Genomic DNA, 27,519 nt, shown 5'->3' with positions numbered 1-27,519 from the left:
AATGTGGAACAACCAAAAGTGTCATTTATTACTGGTGAGAATGTAAAATGGTAGAGCCACTTGGGAAGAAATTGGACAGTTTTCTTATGAAGCTAAATATCAGTTATTCATATGATCTAGCATTTGAACTCGGGAAAAGAATGTCAGATATATATCCATTTAAAAACAGTAGCAAAAGTTTAGCACAATATCAAAATATTTCACAGTAAGTTTTCATCCCTAAAGTTTGTTATATGAATCAGGACATTTCATAATCAACATTTCAAGGCCTGTACAGCTGGGATAAAATGTACTCTGTTATAATATTACTCACTGAAAAAAACAATACCATTTGTTTGCTCATTATTAACTCAGGGGCAGGCAAATACTTACTTTTCTATTAAAAAATGCTTGATAAAGTAAATTAAGTACATACAGGTTATTGAAAGGGTAAAGAATTTACTAGATGGGAAACTTAGCTTATAGAGGTGTCTTTTATATCTAGTGCAGGTGCCAGGAAAAACAAATGAGGAAAGTTTACTATTTTGTCATATATCAAATATATTCATCTTGTATGATTTTTATTAGCCTCTAAATTTTTCTTAATAAATTAAGAAAATAGAAAAAATTACTAAATGTATCCCAAAACATAACATGCCTAACCTGCTAAGGGCTTTTTAATAAAGCTGGATTTTATGTGGTTTGCTTTTTCTCTTTAGTTCTTATTACAATATCTACCATCACTACATTTTATTTAAGTACCTTGTTCTTTCTGTTTCCCATTCCTGCACTAGAAGAACCTGTTTTTTTAAAAAAAACAGGTGTTTTCAACAAGGGGAATGCTCCATTTCTGATGCTTTTAAAGAATGCATTGGAGCATACAGTTCATTTAAAGTATTTTAATAAGTGACTATTTTCCAAAGTCTTACTGGATCATAGTGTTAGAAGACATTATATAAAGGCTGGGCATGGTGGTAGACACCTGTAATCCAGCAGCTTAAGAGGCTGAGGCAAGAAGATCTCAAGTTTGAGGCTAGCCTCAAAAATTTAGCGAGGCCCTAAGCAACTTAGTGAAACCCTGCCTTAAAATGTAAAAAAAAAAAAAAAAAAAAAAAAGATTAAAAGGACTGGGGACATAGGGTTTAATCCTTATTACCTACAATTTTTTTTAAAGGATATTATATAACTATGGATTTTAAATGTAAATTTGAGTTTAAAATCATAAAGAGAAATTATCAAACATCAGAAATATGAAAAGCTTTTTTTTTAATAAAAAGATTTCATTTTACTGTCTCACTTTATTGACATAGAAATTAAGATGTGGAGGGAGCTTAGATGCTTGTTGGATCACAGAACTTTTGTCCTAAAAGCCAATATCCTAAAAACCTTGTGTTACCCAAATATTCAGATGCTTAAGGCATCCAGACTAGGATGTAATATCCACAGAGCTTTAATTCTGTTTGCTTTTTTCAGTAGCCATATCACATTTGACTGATGCTGAAATTAATGTAAAAATATTCTTAGTCATTTTCTATATGGTTACTGTTAAAATAAGTTTTCTTTATTCTCTATTTTTACATTTGAACTTTTCTTTGGCAGAGGGATAGCCTTCAAATTGTAGATGTTACGGCCTCATAGTTATTTTTTTTAAGTGTCGTGTTCACAGAAAATACATATTTTAAAAATTAAAACAACTTAATCAAGGGCAAAAATCAATAAATAAATACATTTGGAAATAAATATCCTACCTATAAAAACCCGGTGGCACCTGCTGCACCAGGAAGCTCTTCTCCATGTCTTGGAGGATGTCATTCAGCATCCGAACACGGACAGGAGCTCTCTCCTTGGGATCATTAGCAGGTCGCATTTCATCTGACTGAAAGAGTTCAGCGCTCTCCCGAAGTCGTGATGCCATGGCTAGCAGGTGCTGAGCATTGGGATGATCACCTGTGGAAGATAAATGAGCCATCTCAGAAGAGACACACTCAAAGGAGCAAAGTCCACTTCTGCCATTGTGACTCTAAGTTGTAAACTAGGCAGACCACCCAAGAAGAAGTGTATTTTCTGTGACAGTTCACTTTTTTTCCTGTCACTTCATAAAAAGGAATGTAGGTGTTTGAATTTTGCCCATCAAAAGGAAAAGATTCCACATCAATTAAACTTTGATAATGTATTCATTTTGCCAAAAGTGTTGTCTAACCTAGTTTTCATAGTAATACTAAATTAAGTTTATTACTACCAGTCATAGTAGCAGTAAATAGGTACTGATTGTTTAGAGATTGCTATATTACAGACATTATCTTGAGCACTTACTTAATTATTTTATTTCATATTTACCAAACCTTGCATTGTCAATTCACCTTATTAGAACCTGAGAATGGATTAAGGTAAGCAAATTTCATAGGTCATCAAGTAAGGTAGTAACAGTCCACAATTAGAAACCCAGTTTTTCTGATTCAAGTATTTACACTTACCATGGAATATTCTCTAATAAGAGAAAAATATAAAAAGAGTCATCTTCACTTCTGACAACATGAAATACATTACTATATGTCATTATATGTATGTGTACTCTTTTTTTTTTCTTTACTAGAGATTTTCTGTAATTTGACAGTGAAATAAATCTTTGAATTTAAAATGCATCAAAAACTATCTGGTGTAGTGTCAGTTTTGTTTTGATTTTCTTTTGAGAATTGTTTCTATTTCTTTTACTTGTTTTGCAAATTACTGAAAGTTCTTCTTATGCTAATGGTGGTTACAAGAGGTGCACAAAGTCACTCCTTTGAGAAAAGTAGCACTAGAACTGTAATGGACCCTGAACCCTAAATGAGACAGTCCACCAGACCTAAACTCCTTCTTCACCCTATACTATTTGAGTGAGATTGATAAAGTTACTGAGCCTCAGTGTCTTTAATTATAAAATGAAAGTAATGATAGAACCTACTTTATAGAATTGTTATGAAGATTCACTAATTAATAAATATAAAGGATTTTCCCTATGGGTAAGCAGTTCCCAGGTGATTTGTTTTGAGACATCCTTTAAAACTCTTTCTTTTGTCATATCATGACAGGGGCATTCCTTCATTCTCTTCCAGACATTCCACCACATCTCTTAGTTTTTAAGTGAAGCAAAAGGTGGTGTCATTCTCAGGAGACTCGGTACAAGTGACTCCAACAAGGTCAGTGCATCACAACAGAGGACTATTTCAAGGCAGGGTGATGAATGAATACAGACTGAAAAATCTAAATTGGCAGTCTGAGAGTGTGACAGTGAGACAGGCAGATGGAGGGATTTGAGGAGGTCTGATGTTGCCTTCATTAGGAAGAGTCCTGGATCAAAAGGACACATCATGTAAGTACGCTTTCCAAGTGAAATCCAAGAGATCACCAGCTCCCCAAACACTTCATGAAAATGCAGATCCCCAGGTCTGCTTAATCTTTCTAGGGGTAGAGCCTGGGAATCCCCATTTCAATATGTTACTCCAATTATGCACCTTAAAATTTAAGAAGCACTGCAGAAAAGTAATAATAAATTAAGAAAAGGAAAATAAGTTTAGAAGTAGTACTGATGCATGGAATAGGTGAATCATAGAATAACCAACCTCTAACAAAATAATCTTTATTATTTCTCATTTAAATTTAATGGGGACTGATTTACATGTCAATTTCTTTAGAGTCCAATGGAGTACTGACACTCAATAATTGCTTACTAAATAAATCTAATAAAGCATGTTTAGAAAAAGGCTAATGATAAAATAAAATTTTGTAAATATATAATCATTTTGTAAAGGATACAATGAGATACACAGGCAGTGGTATAAGGGTATAAGGAGCATTTTCAGAAAATATAATAATTGTTTTTATTATATATGCACAAACCTAGTAAAAGACTTTGGTAGAAGAAAAAAAGGATACTTGAAGCTAATATGTAGTTCCCTGTTTACTGAAATTAATATGAGTAAAGTCATTTGTAGGAGTCCACAAAGTTTTGGCCTTTGATATTCTTAAAATACATTTCACATTCATTATCTTGTTTGATTTTACAGCAAAACTTGAGGTTGCTGGAGCAAGTATTTTTATTCATTGTGCAAATGTAATCCCAAATATGTTGCTCAGACTTATTTTATAAAGATTTTTCTTAAGTTATAATGATTCACCAAAGTTAATATATAGCGAACTTAGAGGGAGTATCTGTACAAGGAATGCATAAGATGAATGACTCACATTCAGAGTACACTGGAATTGAAAGACTGAACAACAGAAAAAACAACTTCGACATCCTTGAGTGTCTTCCATTTAAGAAAGAAAAATCTGTTCTGATCTAACATACTCTACAGAATTGAAGGCATTACTACTGAATCAAGTGAGACAAATTGTACCATTCTACCTTATTTAGCTTTAAATGAATTTATCTTTCATGGTGGAGCAGATTTAGAAAATTCACAGCTTCAGGAAATAGCTAGTTCCACAAAGAACCCTGACATAGAAACCTGCCCCACACAGGTACAGTATGCATTGCTTCAAGGGTTCAAGGTTACAAATTAAAAAGCATCTCTGCTTTCCATGTACCCTCAATCATTCTGATATATATATATATATATATATATATATATATATATATATATATATATATATATAAAATTCTCCACATAATTCCTAGTTACCATTTCTCTGGCAATAAGAGCTTGCTTTTTTTCCCCCTTTAAACAGGATCCAGAAAGAAATGCCCCCTTCTTCACTGGAGCCTTGGTGACCCAGAAGGACTGATCTTTTGTGCCCCTTGGGACCTGCAGTAGAATGTCCAATTTGCTGTCTGATGCACTGTCATTTCCCTGACACTGAAACTGTACCAGGCATTTCATTCAACCAACAAGTGATTGCACTGTGTACTTTTATCATAGCATCAAAGCATTTGCAATATTTTTATCCTCATTTGCCTTGTCTCTCTTGTTTTCTTGACTGAAAAGAATCACACATGGTCAGCAAATGTTTTGTCTTTGCATTTTCAGATGCTTGCATAATAACTGTTCTATGGTAGTTATTTATTAAAAATTTTGTTGATGGAATGTTGAGTTATAAGATAATGCCTTCTTTGAGATATATTATTATGTTAAACCATGTCCACAAAATCATTCAAGGGAGATGTTTGGTGCATCATGAGCAACAAGAAATACTATTTAATTTACTTTGGTTGCAACAAATCAATTGTTGGAAAAGAAAAGAAAGAAACTTAAAAGAGAAGAGGTAATTCAAGGTAATGAAAAGTTAAACTAAATTGAATTAAAATATTCCTTACAAATAAGCTGTAAAAACTAATATGTAAAATTTCACTTAAGGCATAGTGAATTTTGAAATCACAGAATTGAAGAGGCTATTAGAAGTTTAAGTTTAATAAAACAATAAGTCCATTCGACTAAAGAAATTGAACTGGAAACTAGAGATTTGTCCTAGATAGGGTTATTTTTAAGTTATATGTACGGATTCTAAACACCAAGCACTTAATGTTCAAAGACAGATAAAAAAGAGGCCAGTGAACATAATTTCTATCAGTGCAGTCTTGAATAAATTACTCAAATACTGTCCTTCAGTATGTTTGGGGAAAATGATCATTTCACTAAACACAGTAAAGGAGTGAATCTAGAGTGTTGAGATCATGAATTTACCTAAACATCAAACTTTTAAGACGAGCTCTTCAAAGTCCTAGGATTTTACCTACACTGAAGCATTGGAAAGAGGTTGTTTTATCTGTAAACAACAATATTCATATCTTACTTTCTTCCCTGAATCTTCACCCTTCTAGTGGATGGATCTAATTCTTACATAAAACTTTCCTCTCATAGCTTATTGTGGAGAGAATGGAGGTGGATATTATAAAAGAGACAATGGACACTGAGATGGATTTTGATATCTGAACAGGTCAACTCAGAAAAGACCTAAAGGTGTATTGGAGGAAACAAATCAGGGAATCCTCTGCCTTCCAGCCAACTTTTATGATTACTGCAGATCTTCCCCTCAAGACAGTGTGGTTCATGAGGCAGCCAGGTGCAGTAGGAAAGGCAGATTCAGGCCTGACCTAGGACTTACTAAATGTATACATCTGGCCAAGACACAATGTCTCTCTGAGGCTCAGTTTCTTAATTTATAAATTGGACTTAATCCCCAGCTCAGTTCTGAGCTAGAGTGAGGTGGAAATGTCACAATGCCAGAGCTTTGTAAAGTGACCTTGATAGTATAGCCTAGGTGCTTCCCTTGACTCAGAAGGTACTCCCAAAGTGTCTTTCAAGTGTAGATCAGCAACTTCCTATCCACATATGACTTCCAGATAAGGCCTTTACCTGCAGGGCTGACTGCATCCACTGAGTCACCCAGGTTCCCACCTGCCAGGGTCTGGGCCCTGCAGGCACCAACTCTCATCTGAAACACTTCACCGTGTGATGAGTTTCATTGGCATAAACTCCTGTGTATTATGTCTGTTTTACAACTTCTGACAAATTTATACCAGTCCTATTTTAAAGAGTGATTTTACTGTCTATTATTATGGTCTCTTCAGGGCTTTATACTCCAAAAGTTTTTTGGATTTTAGTTTATTTCTATTTCTCTATCTTTTGGTTCTATTTTGTGGCTGTAGTTTTAAAAACCCACTCAATTTCATTTTAAATTAAGAGTGAAATGTACTGGTCATACTCTAAAACTACATTTTTATATCAAACAAACACAGCCTTTTTCTTTAAAGTATTTCACAGTACCTATTCTTCTATGGATGAGCTTATCACAGTTTTAAAGGTGCTAACAATTGCACAATCACAGCTTAGACTTCACTGATTTATAGTGACAAGAAAAAGTATGATTTATGTTGCACATAATATGGTGGTTAAAAGCAGAATAGGAGATTATTTGGGGAGGAAAATGTATGTTATTTAATGTCATCTTCAAAATATCTTGTGGCATCACTAAAGAGAAGAGAAAAAATTGCCAATATGATTTCAGCCAGTGGAATCAACAGTCCTTCATTTTTCTACATTTTTCTATTCTTCATGCTGCCTTCTTTAGTATGAATCACACTGTATCACCTTGGCTGGTTACTAAACGATGTTATACAAGCAAAACTCAGGTAAAGCTAGAAATCTGTCAACTAGTGGAGTATTGATACTCATAGAATCTAACACTGATTTTATAATGCATGTATATACAGGATATTATATACAGAAGACAATGGATAATTTGGCTAAACAATACAATAGAAATGCTTTTTTGCAAAAATGCCAGATCAGCAGGTTTAGAAGAATTCAGGTAGCCACTTTCTTTTTAACAAAGTGACAAAAAATATTTATAAATTTTTAAGATTTTCCAATAATCTAGATGGCCCCAGCAAGTAAAAATTTAGCAAGATTTCAATATACTACATGACACGGGTTCTACCAGTCTGTCAGCCTGGTGCAGAAAGTGAAATTTGGGCTCTTTCTATCATTCATAGATGTCACTGTGATATATTTGTGATTAAATGATCTAGTTATTGGCTGCTTTAGAAGAATGAGCCAAAACATTCTTATGAATTACATTTATGTGTGGTTTATTCTTACCATTATCCTCCTGCAGCAGAAATCTGGAATTGTATGTTTAATAATATATGTGAGTTTAATTATGTATTGGCTAAACCAGGAAATAGAAAAAGACCAAAAAAAAAAAAAAAAGGAGCTAAAACAAAATTAATCACAATGAGGGCAAGGGTATTTATGTTCTATTACAAGCCAAGATAAAAAGTTTTTTTTTTGTTGTTGTTATTTTCTTGGTAGGGATCAAATCCAGGACCTTGTGCAAAAAATATTTTTTAATAGAAATAACTTTAAAAGTGTTGCCAGGGAGACAGCATACATAGAATAAAGAATTATGGTTCTATACTGTCATGGGCAAAGAAATTTATCCTAAAAATACATTTAGAGAGAAAAGTCATCAAACAACAGACCATTACTATAATGTAAGAGTACAAAAAATGAGAACTCACTAGCAGCTTTCAATCCCCATACTGTCACATGTAAGCAACTAAAAATGAAGAGCAAACTTGGGTGAGCATGTAAGTAAAGGATGACCACAAAGAGAAGCTGACTGTGAGACAGAAGATAAATAAAAGAAGTAGGTTCCAAGGAGAAGAAAAGGAACAGAGATATTAGAATAATAATTAAGGGATAGTATGTGATAAAAATATAAGAAATGGTGTTGAAGAAAAGCTTCCTTCTAGATGCAAATATAGACAATGTGGAGAAAAAACAGATTCTCTTACAGATCCAATAGTCTCAAGTCCTTTTTCTGAATTAGGTGTGGATTACCAACAAAGGCAATACAATTCTTAATAGAGCTGTACAGTTAGAATTCATACAAAATTATATTGAACATCAAGACTAAATTTGTTGTTAGAAATATTTTATCAGATTTCTTCATTAATCCAAGCAAGCAAGTTAAGATACCTCTCAGAGAATGCTTTGAACTCCTTGTGACCTAAAGGTCAGTTTTCAAAATGCCAATTCAGGTTCCAATGGCTACCCATCTAGCAGGATTCAGAATTCCCATGGGAACAAAGTCTTTCTTGGAGTTGCTTGGATTTCTAACAGAGTGCCTTGGGCTTCTTAGGGAGTTCAGAGCACGAGGTAAGCAGTGTACAGATCCCTCACTATCCATAGGACTGTGTAGAGTTGGAATTTGTGGTAATTAAAACCAAGATTGGAGACATGCAATTTGTATAGCACAGAACTTTGTTTTACCAGTTGGAAAATTCATTCTATATTACTCAAAAAGAAGATTAAATACAGTAGATATGTCTATATCACTTGTGATTGTAGGAGTTAACAGTGACACTTAAAAGTTGAAACTACAGACACAAAATGCTTCTCTTAGTGGTAGGATCACTTTGAAATACTGTCCCTTCTAAAATAAAGTTATGGGCATTAATGAACTATCAGAGATAATAAAAAAAGAAAAAATCAGATCAAATCAGCATTGTCAGTTATTCAAAGAACAAGAGGAAATGCTGCCAATAACTATTTTACATTTAGTGAGAGAATCAGGAGGTGGCAACAAGCCATAGAATTCAAAATTATGTTTCTTGCTAAGTCTTTGGCTTGCACTAAATAAATGTATACAGAGTTAGAAATCAAATAAAAATTTATTTTCCTTTATTTGGTCATATACATTTTTATAATAATGCTAAATAATTAAAATTCAGAAATTTGACAAAGAAAAATAGCAAATATTAAACAAAAAGCATCAGAACTCTACAGTTGTTATCTAAAGTGTTGCTTTATGCTTAAAAAGCAGATAAAGTGGGAAATAGTGAACTAAGATCACTTCTTAGTCTGCTTCAGGTTCCAGGATATGGTTATACTTTAATTTTTTCCTTGATGCCTCCCTCTGACCCCACAAACCAGTCCCAGTGCATTTTGGTGCAAACTTTTCTTTGTCACAAATATATCTGAAGTGTGTCAGTTACCTTTTCAGTTACTATTTGTGCTCTATCTTCATAAACCCATATAAATATTCATTTTATATTATGTGTTTGGCATTGACCAAATATTAGGAGCCAAGGTCACTCATCAAAATGAGCTTCCAAGAATGACACAATAAATCAACTCAAACAAATTATTCACTGGTAAATTATCCTTCTTTCGGGTGGTTGTGAGAACGGTGGAGAATGGTCTGCTGCTACTGTAAACTAGTGTAATAAATAAACAAGATGGCCGGTTGTCAAGGGCTAAAAATTACACTGTTGAAAATGCAATTGGGTTTCAGAGACCTTCATCCTTACACACTTTGCAGGAAGGAGAAACAGTATTTCATAGTTCAGCCCTTCAAGGTCACTTTTTTTTCCTACTGTAATTTACAACTTAAGACTAATCACTGCTAACTGTCATAACAAACTAAAAAATATATCAACAACTTAAGTTTGTATTAAGCAGTAAAATTATATTCCCGTTAACACAATATGAAAACTCTTTTTAGATAATGACATTATCTATCATTGTAGATAAAAATGAAATATTAATTTAGGTGTTGGTAAATCCTGTCCATTATTCACAATTAGTACTTTAAAGTATTCTATTTTAGAAACAAAGACATTACCATTATAATAAAAATAGAACAGGTGCCTACAATTTATCTAACATTTAAATAATGTTTGACCATGATAATTTTAATTCGGTAGTGATAAACTACAAAAATGTATCCTTTAAAGGGGATCAGCCATGGGACTTTGATCAAATATTCATTCATTTCCAGGACATGGTAAAAGGAATTTTTTGAACATATTATCTATTACATTTTGTTTTAGTGTGCTTTTATTTTTTAAGATGGGTGCACCTCAAAGACTGGCCACATTTTCTGAGTGAAAGTGACAGAGAGAGATTCAAGGAATTTCACATCAAAAGAAAACAAAACACAGAAGTAACCAAAGGAAGAGCTCTTCACCTGCAGCAGAAGCAGTCTGTTAAAACAGCAAGAAGCCAAAGGGCTCCTGCTCATCCAACCCAGAACGTGCATTTCAGGCAGAGCCTCATCTGTACAAAGCAGTGCCGGACCTGGGGAGGGAATCTTTGGAGAAAAACTGAAGTCTTGCTTTTTAATTTTGTCTTTTTCCTCCCATAATGACATGTTCTTGAATGTAACTACTGAAGAAAAGCTTATCAATGTGGCCTCTTCTCAGGATATTTACTTTTTTGTTTGAGTCAAAACCTGGCTTTTGTCTATTGACAATGTCCTCTCGGATCTCAATTTCTCCCATGCCCTTCCTATCATGGGCCCCTGGAGGATATTCTGAGTCATTTCTAAGTTACTGTTCATGCTCTAAAGAATTTAGTTCCTGACTCACAGTCGCTCCCTCTTCCACCACTTCTGTCTTAATTCTTGGCAATTTCAATGTCCATGTTGATGTATTCTGGTCTTCATTCATATTAGCCAGTTTAGCTTTCATGACCACTTGCCACATTTCCCATGGTCCCACGCTGGCCTGGATGCTATCATTGCCAATATCCATACTCTCCTTTTCCAGGGTCCCATTTGCTGACCACCCTTCCTATCTTTCTAGAATCAATTCTTTGAATTGCCCAAGACCTGATGTGGGCTCTTCTTCCCCCTCCTTGTTCTCACTCCTGCATAGACTCACTTTGTTCTACCGTGTTGTGATACATCACAAGAAACACTCCTTTGCATACAATCTCAGTTTGATCTAACTAGTTTACTATCCTTTTAGAAAAACCCTGGTCCTGGTTAAAGCTAAACCTCTTGGCTTTATGCCTATGATGGGTTTCAGGACACATTATCCCAAAGTTTGGCACCTTGACATTTGAGGAAATATCAAAAACAAGAAGTTCTCTCTGATCGTCTCCCACTACTTTCCCCTGAAGCAGGCCATAAAAGAATTCTCTGAACTTCCTATGAAGTAGGTTGTAAAACTTTCCAATCAAAGATGCCTTGCCTGTACCTGGAGGAAGAAACATTCTTTTCCTTGAAGAGACAGGAATTCAGAGAATAATCTGAACAAACAGATCAGATCATTGGTAACCACCCACCTCCATAGTTCATTATCATTAGGCCATAACCTTCTGTACTACAATCACCACGATCCTATACAACTGTCTATTTTTCATTAAAATTAGCTTAAAAATATAATCATTTCTCTCTTTCTTTGGACCTTCATTTCTGAAGGCTCTTCTGTCACATGAAATTTATATTAAATAAATCTGTTGGCTTTGTTCTTGTCAATCTGTCTTTCAACAACTATCAACATGGTGATGAGTTAAGAAAGAAATCTTTTATTCTTTACACCTTCATGTCCATCTGAAGGCTGGAAGAAATGTATACTTATGCTGAATTACATTTATGATTACAGATTTCTTTTTGCGATTTGTTTTGTTTTATTTTTGGTCCTGGGGATTGATTGCAAGGATACTTTACCAACAAGCAACATCCCTGCCAGGATTTTTAATTTTTTTGTATGGAGAGAGGGTTTCATTAAGTTTCTTAGGGCCTTGCTAAGTTGCTTAGGCTGGCCTCCAATGGATCATCCTCCTGCCTCAGCCTCCTGAACAGCTGAGATTACAGGTATGCTCTACCACAGCTGGCGATATATTTATTTAAATATCTATTTCTTCTGGACCCTTAGTGTGCCCAATAAACTTGTCACATTTTTATAGTTCTTTATTCTCCCACTCCCTTACAGAGCAATTTTACTGCTTTTTCAGACTATAGAGACTTAGCAAGAGCTGTCCCAAACCCATAAAACCATCTACAATAAGCTTTGTGTTTCTGCACATGGCTATGGATGTACTACTGTGTTCTTGCTTTGGGCTGAATGGTTATGTTCCCCCCGAGTTCATATGTTGAAATCCTAACTCCCAATCTTAAGAGGTTGGGTGTTTGGGACAATGATTTGATTATGAGGGAGGCTAGAACCCTCAAAAATAAGATTAATGCTCTTATAAGAGAAGCCAAAGACAGCTACCTCACCTCTTCTGCCAGGTGAGGTTATAGAGCAAAATGATACCTGTATTGCTTTGCCTTCATCTTGGACTTCCAGCCTCCAGAACTGAGTGATGACATTTCTGCTTTTATAATTTACCAAATCTAAGGGACTTTGTTATAGCACCCTAAAGGGACCAAGACAGTTCTTAATTGAGGCAAAGTCGTTTAAACTTATGCTTCCACTTTCAAGAAAATCAGTCCAGAAATTCTCCTTTTCTCTCTGGTTTGAACAAATTTTCCCTATCCACTGTAGCATTGTCATCAAAGGAAAAATCTGATAAAGTTTCTTTGCTCTATAATTCTTAATAATTACATCACTTGCATTCAGTTTATTCCTACCCATTCTCCATTGAATCCCTTTTATCAAGCTTTGCTTATACCATTACCACCACTACCCAAAACAACAAAAAGGCATGAAAATGTCTGTTTTTGCTGATACCCGCAGTGACCTCCAAATTGCTAAATACAGTAGTAAATTCTGTGTTCACATCATTTAGCCAATCAGTAGCATCTTCCATGGTCCATTACTCCCTGTTCTTCTTCTTCTTCTTCTTCTTCTTCTTCTTCTTCTTCTTATTCTTCTTCTTCTTCTTCTTCTTCTTTTTTAATTTATGGGGCTTTGAGATTTCACATTCACTTTTTTTTTCTCTTATTCTTTGGTTATTCCTTCATGAGCTCCTCTGATTGCACCTCTTCTCCCAATTTCTAAATCCAAGCATTCCCCAGACATCTTAGACCTTCATTCAAATTCTTAACAACTCAGTTAGGACATCTCCCAAATTGACACTCCCCATTTGGATCTCTCCTTGGTACTCTGGATACAGCTGAGATAGGGATTTGGAGATAAAAGTAGAGAAACTGTCTCAAATGAAACATCCATAAAACTCTAAAATGCAGAAAACACCAAGAATCATTGAGTGGCAGGAAATGCCCATGACTGTTGCACTTTTGAGTAACCCAACCCACACCCTTTGTCTTCATCCTTAACCAATGTCTTTGCCTGCAAAAAATAAGAGGGCAATGTGCAAGCCCAGGAAAAACTGGCATGAAATTGTGTACTTCCACACTGAGTCCAACTTTAGTCCAGCCCCTAACACTCCGTACCAACTGGCTCTGTTTTCTCCCTCTAGGGATGGTCCACATTCTCCTTTGAATGTTCCCTTGCTTTCCTAAATAAATCTCTGTCCATGTCTCTGGCTTGTATGGAAATTCTTTTCCATCAGGGTATTCCAAGAACTCCCTGTTCCCTGAGCCAAGTTCCCCCTTATCTCCAGGAACTCATTGAACCTTTCTTCAAAGACATCTTTTCTCCTGTAACACAACTGCTAAGTTCTAGTGTAACATTAATTTTGAAAATGCAAGTTTGATCAAAAGATATTGATCGATATTAGGGCAAAATTTAAGCATAATGGTAATTTCAAATTTGCTCTTTTTTTAAAAAAATTCTGCCTCTTTTTTATATTACAGAAAACTATTTATATATGAATGTATGTTTCTCAGAAGTGGGAATTTTAATTGTTTTTTGGCTGTATTTAGCTTTTGTATTTTGTTTTAAGTTGGTTTTTATTTTATTAAATTAATAAATAAGGAATTCAAGAGATCCTGTGAAGTCCATAATGATTACATGAAAAAAAATCTGTAGATATTTTACTTTATGAAATAAAAGATCATAATTCATATGTTGAAAGTGGTCCTTAACCAAAAACAAAATTAATAATATAATTCTAATGATGAACAATAGGTCCTTTTTTGAGCTTCAGTATTAGCCTACTTTACCAAAAATGTTCACATAGCAATTATAATGTGAAATATTGGTCTAGTTATGGATTTTTAGAAATAAACTCAGTTGTTTAAAAATGATAGCATTTAGCATTTAAAATACTATTGCTAATACTTTTGTTTTTGCTGGCTTTATTGCTTTAACCTTTCTTAAATATAATTTTTCATGTCTTTGTTACTAAGATGTTATACATTTATCAAAGAAAATTTAGACTCAGAAAACAACTTTATCATTTATAATTCTATTATATTATAACATTTTGAAGTCTGCTCTTTGGGTATCCTTAACCTGCATAATAGCTACTCCTTTTTAGATGGACAGTATTTACATAATGTAAATAATGACCTCCTCTTTTTATTCTCTGAAAGCTTAAAGTATCATTTGCAATTTTCTACAGGATGAAAAGGAAAACCAAAGAAAAAGCGAAATAATCAACAGAATAAATAAAATAGATGTTCTAAAATATATTCTTGCAGAAAAGTTATTATTCACAGAACTATTTGGTCTCTTATTTATACCTGTTCTGTTCTTACTTTGCAAAATGTTATATGCATAGCTATCCAGTTTTTAAACCCAAAATATTCTAGACAGCAAATCTGAAGTATGGGAGATAGAGTTACTGCTATAGGTATCCACACTGGAGACTGTCAGATAAAAGCAGGAAAGAACACAACTACATGAAGACTGACTTAAGTATACAAAATGGAGAGCATGTTGAGGACCATGAGGGACACAAACAGACCTATGGCTCTATTGCTCCTGAGTCATAGTTGTTCAGCCACTTTAGTAAAGAATCTTTATGAACTATTGAAGGAAAAAATAATTGTTGGAGAATTTTCTGAGTAAAATGGCAATCCAGGTAGTTAAGGAAAAAATAAAAAGAACTAAATTTCTAGTTACTGGAAATCTCTGACTCTAGAATGATTTGTTTTTCAGAGATAACCACTTAAGCACTGTAGTTGGAATATTGGCTTTTGCATTGAGAAGTAGTTGTCTACAAATGACTCATTAAAGACCTAATAGGAAGATGTGTGATTCAAGACAAGAGTGAAATCTTTAATTATAATATTGCTCTTTGTTGTGTGGTTAATGAAGGGAAATAGGAACCTAATGGAAAGATTCATATACAGAAATAGAGGAAGTGAGAGTAATTATTAGGGTGGGGTCAGAATTCTGCAGAGAGATCCATATTCAAACATGAACGGACTAAATCGAGTCTGTGGAAATACTTCTCTGGTTGTCTCCTTATCATCTTTGACCAGAGACAACATTTCAGTCAAATGGAATGGGGCCCATACTCCATAGAAACCCAAAGGAGAAATTTCTGGGGCATCATTGTTTGGAATGACTGGGTGTTAGGCACAATGTTAAAAAAAAATAGATCAGATCTCTGAACTATATTATCTCATATGTAACTGGTAAATAATGACAGAAACAGAATTAGAAATCTCTTTGATTAAAGAAAGCAGGGAGACCAGGATTTAAACTCTTCTGTTCACACTGTGTACATCTCATTTGTGTTGACATATCAGTTAAAATTCTTCCAGGCCCTTCTCATGATAAGTCTCCATAGGAAGGGAGGGACATCATTGCCATAGCTAATGAGATAGTAGGTGACTTCATTTATTCCTTGTTGAAAATTAGTTGAATAATTTTTCATTTTCTAAAATTATTATAATTTAAAGAAAAATTACCTTTAAGGCTGTTTTGAACTTCTAAAGCTATATCAAGAGCATTAAAGGGCAGAACTGGTTCATTGGCAATTTGCAAAATCACTTCTCCTGAGAGCTGAAATGAAAAAGAAAAAGTAATTAGCATTTGGTAATTAAGAGTTTGCTTGTTTATTATTATTATTATTTCATGTATTTTATACATCTAGAGTATAAAAACACAGAAGGAAAAATAGAATTTAATAAAAATCTCTATTTTCTTAAACTCCCTTTTATATAAACATAACATTTTGTTCCTTTTCTTTTTGAGCTAAACTATTATGAAGTATCTCCTCTAGTTGAAGGAGCCATAACCAGGTTTAAAATATTTCCTTATACAATAGTTCAGATCACTATCACACGAACAGTTGAGATCCACAATCTGCTTATCAGACTAATTAAAACTCCAGACAGAATTAATGCTCAATTTATTTCATTTAAAATATAATTCAATATAAAGCATTCCTTTAATATTTTAGGAACTATTTTCCTTAATGTTTTACTCTTCCTAACCATGTTTCCAAATGTCAAAACCAATTCTATTTATATATTTTTTTCAGATCAGTATTTAAATTTTTAAAATGAATAAAATTTCAAACTGCATTTCCAAAGTTCATATCTCGAGTTCATGTACATGCATATTCTACCAACAACCCATCTGAACTTATATTTGAAAACCAACATAAGCACCACAGCTGAACCAGATCTGTTTAATAGACTCAACAAGTCATTTGTGCTCAAACACACATCTCAAAGGACTGCAAGGCTGGCAGCAAATGTCATTGTTCTCTCTCCCTCTCTCACATAACTGATATTTAATATTTACCTAGGCTTAAGAAATCTCCCTATATCTTTTAAAACTCTGAATCCAGCGCCCAGGGAATGACTTGTGTTGAGATTATTAATGCACTATGAAATGTGAGTAATGAATGAAGACATTGTGTTGTGAAACCACACAGGGAAATCAGCATACCACCTTGAGACAGTAAGGAACACATAGAAGATATAAACTTACAAGGAAAATAAAATTTTATAATTCAAATATATATATATATATATATATATATATATATATATATTCAACAAGAACAAAATTTCATTTAACATTTAAAATTATATTTTTCAATTGTTCGTAAAATTCACATCGTGATAAAAATATAATTCAATTTGATTTGGGAAAATGTGTTTTCTAGAAACAAATGAAAGAAAGAAGCACCTTTGATCCACCTTCATTCCTTTGAGGTACGTTTCCCTGCAAATGTAGTAACCAGTACTTTCTCAATGACTGGGATGTCTTTGCAGAGTTTTCTCCCCAGCATAGTGATCACAAATATTCTGGGAAACTGCTGGCATGGATCATGCTGTGCTACAGGCAAGGAGAATTGTCTGCAATAGGTTGATATGAATCCTCTTTCTATTCCACCCACCCCATCCAAATTGTGTAAGGGACACTGATATTTGGAAATAAATTATTTGTAAAAAGAAATTTTTAAAGAAGATTAAGAAGCATTATGGTTTCCTTTTCCAATTTGCACTGGATAATAGAAACTACAGAACAGACAAGTTTTGTTTACACTTTTGGAATCTGAAAACCACACATTACAGAAGATTAAAATGAAAGAAGGCGGAAGGAGGAGAAAGGCGACCTTGTGTGCTGCTAGAGAGACTGACTTGTTTTGTTATTTTTTTTTAAATTCATTTGGCAGCTCCTATAGCTGGAATTTAAGCCAACCACCTTTCTATTTCTTTCAATAAGAACCTGGCAATAAAAAGTGGGACTTCCTAGGCACCTGGCCCATGATAAAATGCTTAGACTAAATCAGCCTATTTGCAGTTTCATAAGCACGAGGGAAATTTGTACAGCCCTGTCACCATGTGAGAAGAGATGAGCCAAGCTGCACACTTTCTTCACGCACTCTGGAATTCAGTATTTGTTGGGCACACCAGGGCAACTGCCCCTTATGTTTATGGAAGACCTTATTCTTTTCCAAGTGCTTTATACTTATCTCATTGCATTATGCTGACAGCCTTAGAGGCTGGTAATGGGAGAATCAATATCTTATGCTAAAAACACTGAGGTCAACAATGCAGGAGGCTGAAGCAGGAGGATTGTTGCAAGTTCAGGGCTGGCCTCAGCCACTTAACAAGACCCTAAGTGAAACCCCGTCTCAAAACAAAAATATAAAATGGGCTGTGGACAGAGCTCAGTAGAAACCCTGGGTTCAATCCCAAGTAAATAAATAAATTAATAGAAAAATAATAATAAAACAAAACCCAAATATTGATAATCAGAATTTACTGAGCATCTTCTAGATATATCCGGTGCTTTTCAAAAGTTTAGATATTTTCAAACATGATTCTTTAATTTTACAACAGCTCAGCAAGGCAAGCATTTTCCATTCATATCATAGAAAATAAAACTGAAGATTGTAAAGATTAGGTAACTTTCTCAAGTCATTCCCCAAGTCTGACTGATTTGAAGGTCTATGCTGTTGGCTTTGCTGTAGCATAAAATGTATAGTAGGATCCAGCAGAAGTCCCTCAGCTGGTTGTTTGTAAAAAACTACAACTACCATATTTCACCTCACAATCATTGCCACTACATAATTGTCGAATTCTGTTTTTTTTTCATTCAAACATTGGTTTATAACCTTTCATTATGTGGTTGTTGCATCCTATAATTCTGCATACGTGGTAAACAGAGCTGCAAAGTATTCACCAGTGGCACAAAATGGATGAGCATTTGTCTTCTCACTCACTGAAAGCACGATGCCAACAATTATCAGTTCATGCACATTGTCAGTAGCTTTCCAAAAGCCCACTTGCAGGGTTTATTCAGAGTGCTGCAGTATTAATGGCAAACACATCTTGTGTGAGTGGTGCAATGGACAGCACATCACACAATGAAACCAATGATAAGGAATGAAATGGGCCAAAGCAGTAGAGAATCTTCTAACAGAAGATAAAAGTTTCTAAGTTTATACTTAGCAACACTGTAGTACATTTTCTCAGTTTGACTATAATTCACAAATCAATAACATCTAATCTGTTACCATTTTCCCCCCAGGGTGGAAAAATGTTTGCTAATCACAGAGAAACAATGTATGTTGATTTGGATTATTCGATTTTAATGTATATTCATGGGAATTCTATGTATTCTAATCTCACAACAAAGACAATTTAGTAATAAAGATTTTCAAGTAATACTGGCACAGTTGTTTTCAAAAGCTTTACATATTGGTTGTCCCCCATTTTCTTGCAAAGCAATTTTCCATAATCATCTGCAATGATTATGTGGTTAAATACAGTGGATCTGGCTCCTTTACTGTTCTTTCTACTATACAACCATCTTTTCTAATATATATATATTATTTGTAATATTGGCCAGTATCTATACTATCTTATCTCAGCCCCTTAATGATTATGATATTTAGATCTCCATGTGTAGTATTTGAAATTTTCTTTTAAATACAGGTATGAGAAACTCAGTCTCTAATTCATATGTGAATGGAGGTGGGGGGGTGCTTTGAGAGGTCATGACAATTAGATCAGTTCCTGAGGATGGGTCCCCGTGATGAAATTAGTGATTGTAAGAGGAGAAAGAGACCCAGGCTTGCACCCTCTTCAGCTCTTTCACAATGTGATGGTGTGATGTCTTCCACCATGCTGTGACAGCAAAAAGGCCTTCACCAGGTGCTAGCACCTTGATATTGGACTTGGGCCTTCAGAACTGTGAGCTGAATAAGCTTCTACTGTTCATAAATTACCCAGTCTGCAATATTCTAATGACACAAAGTGGACTAAGACACTGCAGCACACTTCATCAGCAAAGAGTGATTCAAATTCTGTCAAATTCCATTATTATAACTTTACAAGGACAAACTATGCCTCATGACCCTGGTGTTCTTCCTTCTATACACCTCTTAGACCATTTTACTCCTGGTCAAAAGATGAAGAAAAAGTGAATTGGAAAGAAAAAAATTATTATGCAGAACAAAAATATTTTAAATTATAAAATAAATTAATGATCACCACATTGCAAAGGCATTCTTTTATTACTAAATAATATTGACCCTAGTGGTCTCATTGAGGTTGGGCAAGGTCTGATTGTCAAAAAAAATTATTAATTATACATCAAGTATTTTAGATTTTAAGGGTAATAATGGAAAATTATAGTTATCTCAAATAAAGTTTGCTTTTTCTCCAACCTGATACAATTTTAGTTGTATTTAAAGGTTCTTAAGAGTATTTTAGGAAAGTTTTACACAGGAAAGCTTCATTTTGGGTGAAAATATTATATACACTCACACATAGATGTAGCATACATTTTAGACTTTTTCTTAAATTTAGTAAAGAATAATAATAACCTCTTTCATTTTGCCCTATGGGATGTGCTTATTTATCTGACTCTGTCACAAATCTAGATCAGTTTGGAGGGGAAAAAAGATAAATCTTTATTTCATAAACTGTGAATATTTAGAAAATAGGGCTATTTTTCTACCCTTAATTATTTTAGCCCATTCCTCAGCATGGTGATTGTATTTGCAGTAAATGCTTCGAATGGATTTATTAGTCAAGGCACAAACAATGTAGTTGGATATAAATAGGTTCACTAAAGCAATAACAATACCAAGGCTCTATAATGTAATTTTTCTTTAGTTGCAGGCCAAGAAACTCATTGAACATTGTGTGGTTTGTTTCATTTTTGTAAATTCATAGTAAAGTAAGCAGAGTTCATATCTCATACATGAGCTGTAAGTTAAAACTATCATTGTGGGATTGTTTTTAAGCCCTCAGTGAAATTTAAAATGCAACAGAATCCTACTGCAGAAGTTGATGCTATGAGATAATCATTACACCTGTGTTATAGGTAGCATGAGAAAGACATTGAGAGAAACTGTATCACTAGGACATGGTGTGACATAATATGACAAAAAGTAGATAAATCATAAGCTTTTTTTTCTGAAACTTAAGTCCTCCATAATAATATATCATTTTATCCTCCTGCTATTGGCCTTTATGAACGTAAGAACGATAAGCAAGTTCTTTAGCAAGACCTCCATCAAAACCTTTCTGCAGAAAGACACCCTTGAGTTACTCACTGGCAACATCAGTTTATTCAGTTGCAGAAAGAATTTAGTAGCACAAAGTTATTAAATATGAAGCTTTTGTTTCCTACAAACAACAATGTTTTATTCTATCTTGAAGACATCAGGTAATTACACATCATATATGTGTTTTGGGCTCAGAAAGGTGGAGGGTAACAGAGGAGAAGTAGTCCACACTATGGGAGGAGAATGAGCAAAACCCTGGAGGTAGAAAGAAGCACAGACTTTTTATACAAACTTGAAGAATTCTTTTTTTGACTGGAGCATAGTTCTTGATTAGTGGGAAGGGAGCTGGCATCGGGAGTCAGAAAACTTGAACCTCAACCAGTGCATAGGGCCATGATTCAGTGATCTGCAGGGAGTCCTTTCCCTTCTCCTAAATTTCAGAGCAGCAGTATTATCTGATAAATTACGGTATGGTGAGAGTCTGCATAGCATGATTTTGTGGTGTATGGTGACCTTCAGGCTGTTACATTCATCCTGAAGTGGCCTGGTTCTGATTTATAGCCTCTTAATACTAGAAAACCCCCAATTTACCAACAAATACCTTGTAGACAACAAACTTCATGGCAGCCTTCCAGGAGCTGGGGGACTGGGGGTAATCTCCTTGAAGATAAGACCTTCCAGTTCTCATGATCCTTTTCCGAAGTTAGGGTATCAGTATAGGAGAGGTAGTAAAGATATTACTTCTGACATACCTGATGTATTTTCCCAGAAAAAGGAGAAATTATATAGTGTTACACAAAACCAGTACACACAAATCTAGGCACTCATAACATGGCTAAAATATAGCTTTAAGCCTTCCATTACCTCTCATCTAGAATGTTCCATAAACTTTCTAAATGATCTGACATTCTATATCTTACCAATTCTTCATAGTATAGCTAGAGTTATATATTCAAAATATATTTTGTGTGCACCCCTCTAAAGAATAGCCATATTTGTGTTACTTCCTTTCTGTTGCTTGCCCTTGACAGGAAAAGTAATGGAATCCGTATTGAACTTCAATGTCTATATTTGACAAAGTTTACTTAAACAAAAATTATTTGAAAGTTAAACTCTCTTAGAAAATGAAGGACTTATATAATCCTGATAACTACCAAATGGATACTTCTGAGAAAACTCACATCATGGAGTTTAATCAGCAAGATTCAAGTCACCCTGCTCCCTACCCTCAGCCCAAGAAGAACCACCATGTAAGAGCTGCATGTGGAAGTAGAGACATTCAGGCACCTGGAAGATATCTCCTGTTGTTGCCAGTGAGTAACTCAAGGGTATCTTTCTGCAGAAAGGTTTTGATGGAGGTCTTGCTAAAGAACTTGCTTATCTTGCTTACGTTCATAAAGGCCAATAGCAGGAGAAGAAAATGATATATTATTATGGAGGACTTAAGTTTCAGAAAAAAAAATGGTTTGAGACCCAACCCTTTCCCTCTTAAGATTTTGAAAATACTAGAATATTCTTGATGGACTGAGATAGACTTAAATAAGTTTCCTAGTAGCAGAGAATTTCAAAGTCATTGAAGAATTCCAAAAGCCTCTGAGATAGCAATTTATTTTAAGAAAGATTTTAACCCTAGAGATGTATATCAAATATTTGATTCCAAAACGTGGGGCTCTTCTTAGGAACTCCTTGTGACCTATCCTGTCTGGTCCTTAGATTCACCACAGGGAAAGTACATGAGACACTAAAGAACTATATTAGCAAACAGTGGTAAACTTAGAATCCAGCTGTTGAAATTGCATAGCTGTGGCTATCCCTAGAGGAGAAAGAGTTCTTTCCTCTCCAGTACCCTGAGGAATTATTTCAGTCCCTACAATGCTACCTGCTGTTGTCAAGGGCTGAGCAAGATTATTGGACACCTGTTTTGGGGCTGGTAACTCCTTTCACTACAGAATTGCTACAGCTGACAGACCATGTAGAGCCTGGCTGGATTCCTTAGGCTTGATGGGAAACAGATGGGTATAGAGCAAAAAAAAAAAAAAAAAAAAAAAAAGAGACACAAAGAAGCTATGACTCCCCAGAAATTTGACTTGATTATGAAAGAGATGGGCCTTTAATTTGTCCCATACACTGATAGAAGCAGATTTCCTATAAATATGCACTAACAACTGTCAATTCCAAGCCTTCAAGGAAGAAAATAGCCCCAACAATTGAGAAACCAACAGCCAGGGACACAAACTTCCAGATTTTTATTCTTCCTATTCTCTACTCTTGCTGAAAAAAACTTACCTCCTATGTTCTGAGCCTAAACTCTGAAGACACACCTGGAGATTACCATGAGTCTTAATTTGGGTTACCCCCAGAACAGACCTAGAGACAAAATTTGAATGTAAGTAGTTCACAAATAGGTGAGGATAGTAGAAAGAGGAGAGGTGAGAAAGGGAAGACAGGCAATAGAAGGCATCTTATCAAACCATCTTCCACCCTGGAAGACTGGAACCTAATCTTGCTAGAGAATACTGAAAATCCAGTATCAAAAAGGTGTGTGAGAATTTTCTTATCCAAAGGGCAAGGAAGCTGGGTATTGAGTCACTAAATCCTCATCAGCCAAGAGAGCAGGGCTGCTCCAAGGAGGTACTGAAAGTTACTCCTTCAGGATTATCCTCTGCACTTGCAACTTTCCATGGCTGTAGAGAGCTCCAGGCTAAGAGAGGAAGCTTGCTATCTAGAAACCTTTTTACTGAAATAGAATGCTTACTGTCTTCTATCAGACCACTGAAATATAATGGATCTAATTTTTTCACTTTTTTGAGATATCTTTCCTCTTTCAGGGAATGTCATCACTCATCTGTTGTTAAATTGTAGCAAGCAAAATATATTTACATATTAACTTGGAAATAATTTATGGGTATTTTTAATGACTTTTAAAAGTGTTATACTCTTGTTTTGACTGTAAAACAAGTTGTTTTCTCTGCCAGTCGTGCTGTTCCTAGAGAGGGAACACAGTATGCTAGAATTTCTTAGCAAGAAGAGAAGCTTCAAGGAAACAATTTTTGTTTTACTATGTCTAGCAGCATTTTGCCTGGACTGGTTGACAAATTAAAAGTTAAATATCTTCATTACATTTTGCTAATAACTAACTTCAGCATGATATTAATAATGGTAATAGCAACTAACATTGGTTAAGCTCTTTCCTCAGCCAAGCATTAGTCTAAATTTTTGTATGAATTAATTTGTTTTGTCCTTACAATAGCTTTATTCTATTTTGCAGATGAGAAAACAGAGGCATTGAACAGTTAACTAAATATCCCAAGGCCACTTAGTCAGGATAGTAATTTTGTGTTTTGAGCTTAAGTATTCTGGCTACAGAATCTGGACTCTCAAACACCAATTAGCATCTTTTTTCTTTATTTTTCAATCTCTTTCCTAATTTTAACAACTCAGGAATAGCAGTAGCTACTGAGACAATGTTTCCAAAATCTGAACATAGGATTCGAAAGAATAATCAAGAACTAAGAAAACCTATCAGTGATATTTGTAAAGACCTGAGCAAGAGGTCCCATCAGGGTTATACATTTTGACACTTGCCATTGTTAATTTGCATGTTTGTAGATTCCGGTTTCCTGTTCTCCTGCCTAAAATTGATGTAAAGGCTAATAAAGTTATGCAATTACCTAAGATGCCCTAAGTAAATAAAGATACTTTATTATTATATATAGCATTTATTAAATACATATCAAATACAGCTAGCAGCAAGAGGGATAACAAAAGAGGAAGACAAGTTGGTATGCAAAATGATTGGTGTTGACCTGTCTTATATTGTACCTTATTATTACTTCAACTTAGGACTTTGGATAAGGTTCAGAGAAATAGTTCTAGAAACTAATGTGAACACCTACCAAATTGCTATCAGGGATCATTTATAAATCCATGTTCATACTGCTCAAAGGCATTTCCAGTATTAATTAAATATTTATTGGGCATTAGCTATATGTCAGGGACTAAGTCCCCACAGGTTTTGAAACATTTTTTATGAAGAGGTATTGACTTTAATTATAAAATAATTTCTACATGGTGCTAGGGAAAGGTCTACAAGGGTCCTCACTCATCTGAGGGATCAGGAAGGACTTCCAGGACAAAATTTCTTCTATCAGGAAGGTACTATACAAGGTTCTATATCATACAGGAAAGAACTAGAAGCAGATTTGGTGCAAAGCACATCTTCTTACATCAGTTTACAAAAGGCTGCTTAGTTATATATTTTATATATCTATATACAATAAAAATTAAAAATGAAAAGTATTCGATTGCATATCACATGTATTTCTTGAAAATTTCTTGTATAGGAAGATTCATTCTCTGAGAGGGGGAGATGTGGCTATCCTCACCCTGCACCTCCCATATGACTACCACAAAAAGAAATCAAGTTCTCTGTAGTTGCAATCACTATAGCTGTGGTGTGGCAAATAGGCTAGAGGTTGTTTATCTTTAAAGAGTCATTGTGCATTTATTAAATCATGTGCTTGATAAATTATCCAAATCCAATAATCATAGAAAGATTAGAGAGCTGATTTAGCAGAGTTCCTAATAATACTAACCCAACATACATCAAGTCTACGTAATGCAGCAAGACAGAAGAGGCCAATGATTTCCTACCTATAGCTTATTTTTAGGAATTGTATTTTCAGATTGTAATGCTGGGTATCTGTATATGCAAAATAATATGGTTTTAAGAATTTAATAAAAATTAATAATTTTAATAAAAAGTAATAAAATGGTGCTTTAGTAAAAGATAAACATCATTTTTTATAAGACCCAACCATTAAGCAAAGGACATTTGGTAACAGTAGATTCAATCACACACAGAGGCAATTATTTAATTAATTAACCAATATTATCATTTAGATATAAATTGATAATATAATTTTTCCTTCTGTATGTCCTAGTTGAGACCAACCTTTGTCCTATTATACATTGGGACATTGGTAAAATATTCACATTGAAAAATAATGACATCATGTTTTTATATTATAGAAGCAATCAAAGCAATGGAGAGGGATGGAAAATATGTGAATGAAAAACAGATTGTTCTTTTGAACTTGCTGCTTCTATCCAGAGAGATGTTAAATAATGGTCAAAATATATGTGACCCTTACTGGATGCAATTACATTGTTAATGCAGTTTCTTTTCTGGCTATAAACACAATAAATGTTGTTGCAGACTGCATCCTACCAAGTGAGACTTGACATTTTAAAAATAGTCAGAGAAACACAAGGGCTTTAGATCCTTTGATGTGCAATTGTATTCATGACAAGTTTCTTATAGCAACTTTCTCTGAAACAGGATATTGTTGAGCTGAATAAAAAAAAAATGCATGTAAATAAGGACTTGCACAACAAAGCACACTGTCAAACTCTAGAATTTTCATGGTTTTCCTTTTCTCCACATGTTGCTTGGTAACAGATAGGACTCTTAGGGTCCCTTGTTTCTCAAACATCACAGAATGGCCTACAGAACAACATAGGGCAACATCTCAAGGATTGATAAATCTTATTTTAGTTAACCAATTAACCTGTGTTATAGGATCCTGCAATTTCATTAGAACACTTCATCTTGAGAGATAGTTATCTTGCTGAAATGCTGTACAGCACCTACCATTGAAGGATTGTAGGTTGAACACTAAAATGTGAAGCTGTTCCAATAGTAAAGGGGCTTATTGGTTGGAAGCTAAGATATTAGCAAAGAAAAACAAAAAAGCATAAAAATGGACCATAGAAAGAGTCAAATGAGTAGGAACACAGTCGTTACTATGGACCACAATGGTCCATAGACAAATGACAACACAGAGAAAGACATAGAGTTGTCTGCAGCACTCTCAGGAAGAGGAACAGGCAAGTGCAAACTCTGACTCCAACCACTGAGTAAGTCAGGTATGATGGAAGGAGGATTCTTTTAAAGAAGAGAAGAAAAATAAAATTGGAGATGATAACTGTTTTGTAAGATATCTCTTTACTTGTCAACAAACTCCTTGTAAAGGAGAAACATATTCCATTTATCTTGGTATTACTTGACTGAACAAAAATATTTTAAAAAGATTTTTGAGATTACCAATACATTAAGCTGGAAAAGGCTTAAGCCATTCCATGAAACAGGCTACAGGGAAAACCTAGGACTGTTTTCATGTCTTCCTGTTCCCATATTTCTATCATTACCAAAAATTATAATACAAGCTGATGAAAACACAATGGCCTTCAGTTTAGAATGTACGGGTTCAGTCTTTGAACCCCTACGTGCATTTAAGTCCAATCACAATATTCTCTTTGTAGTTTTAGCATGTGATTGGTTATCTAGGGGCACTGAGAGTACTGGGACTTAATCTAATGCTGAATATGTGAGGCTATCTAAAGAGCCCAGTAGTGTGACTATCTTCTAGAAGCTGAAATGACTCTTAACAAATCCTAACAAACTCCATGTTTCTAAGGTCGTTTTGTC

General features: G+C 34.5%; 1 protein-coding gene across 1 annotated transcript in view; it reads right to left on the bottom strand.

Moving 5' to 3' along the window:
• The window catches only part of LOC144369072 (inactive N-acetylated-alpha-linked acidic dipeptidase-like protein 2), a 226,242-nt gene that overhangs the window by 29,616 nt on the left and 169,107 nt on the right, over positions 1 to 27,519 (bottom strand). Inside the window, exons 3-4 of the mRNA XM_078028135.1 lie at positions 15,961 to 16,054; positions 1,728 to 1,926 (exon numbers count right to left, since the gene is read on the bottom strand). Coding sequence (XP_077884261.1) covers positions 1,728 to 1,926; positions 15,961 to 16,054 — 293 coding nt within the window. The remainder of the gene's footprint in view (positions 1 to 1,727; positions 1,927 to 15,960; positions 16,055 to 27,519) is intronic.

The sequence above is a fragment of the Ictidomys tridecemlineatus genome, chromosome 12 (assembly GCF_052094955.1).
Source record: "Ictidomys tridecemlineatus isolate mIctTri1 chromosome 12, mIctTri1.hap1, whole genome shotgun sequence".
Lineage (NCBI taxonomy): Eukaryota > Metazoa > Chordata > Mammalia > Rodentia > Sciuridae > Ictidomys > Ictidomys tridecemlineatus.
The sequence above is the reverse complement of the archived record's forward strand: the minus strand, read 5'-3'. Positions and strand labels throughout refer to the sequence as shown.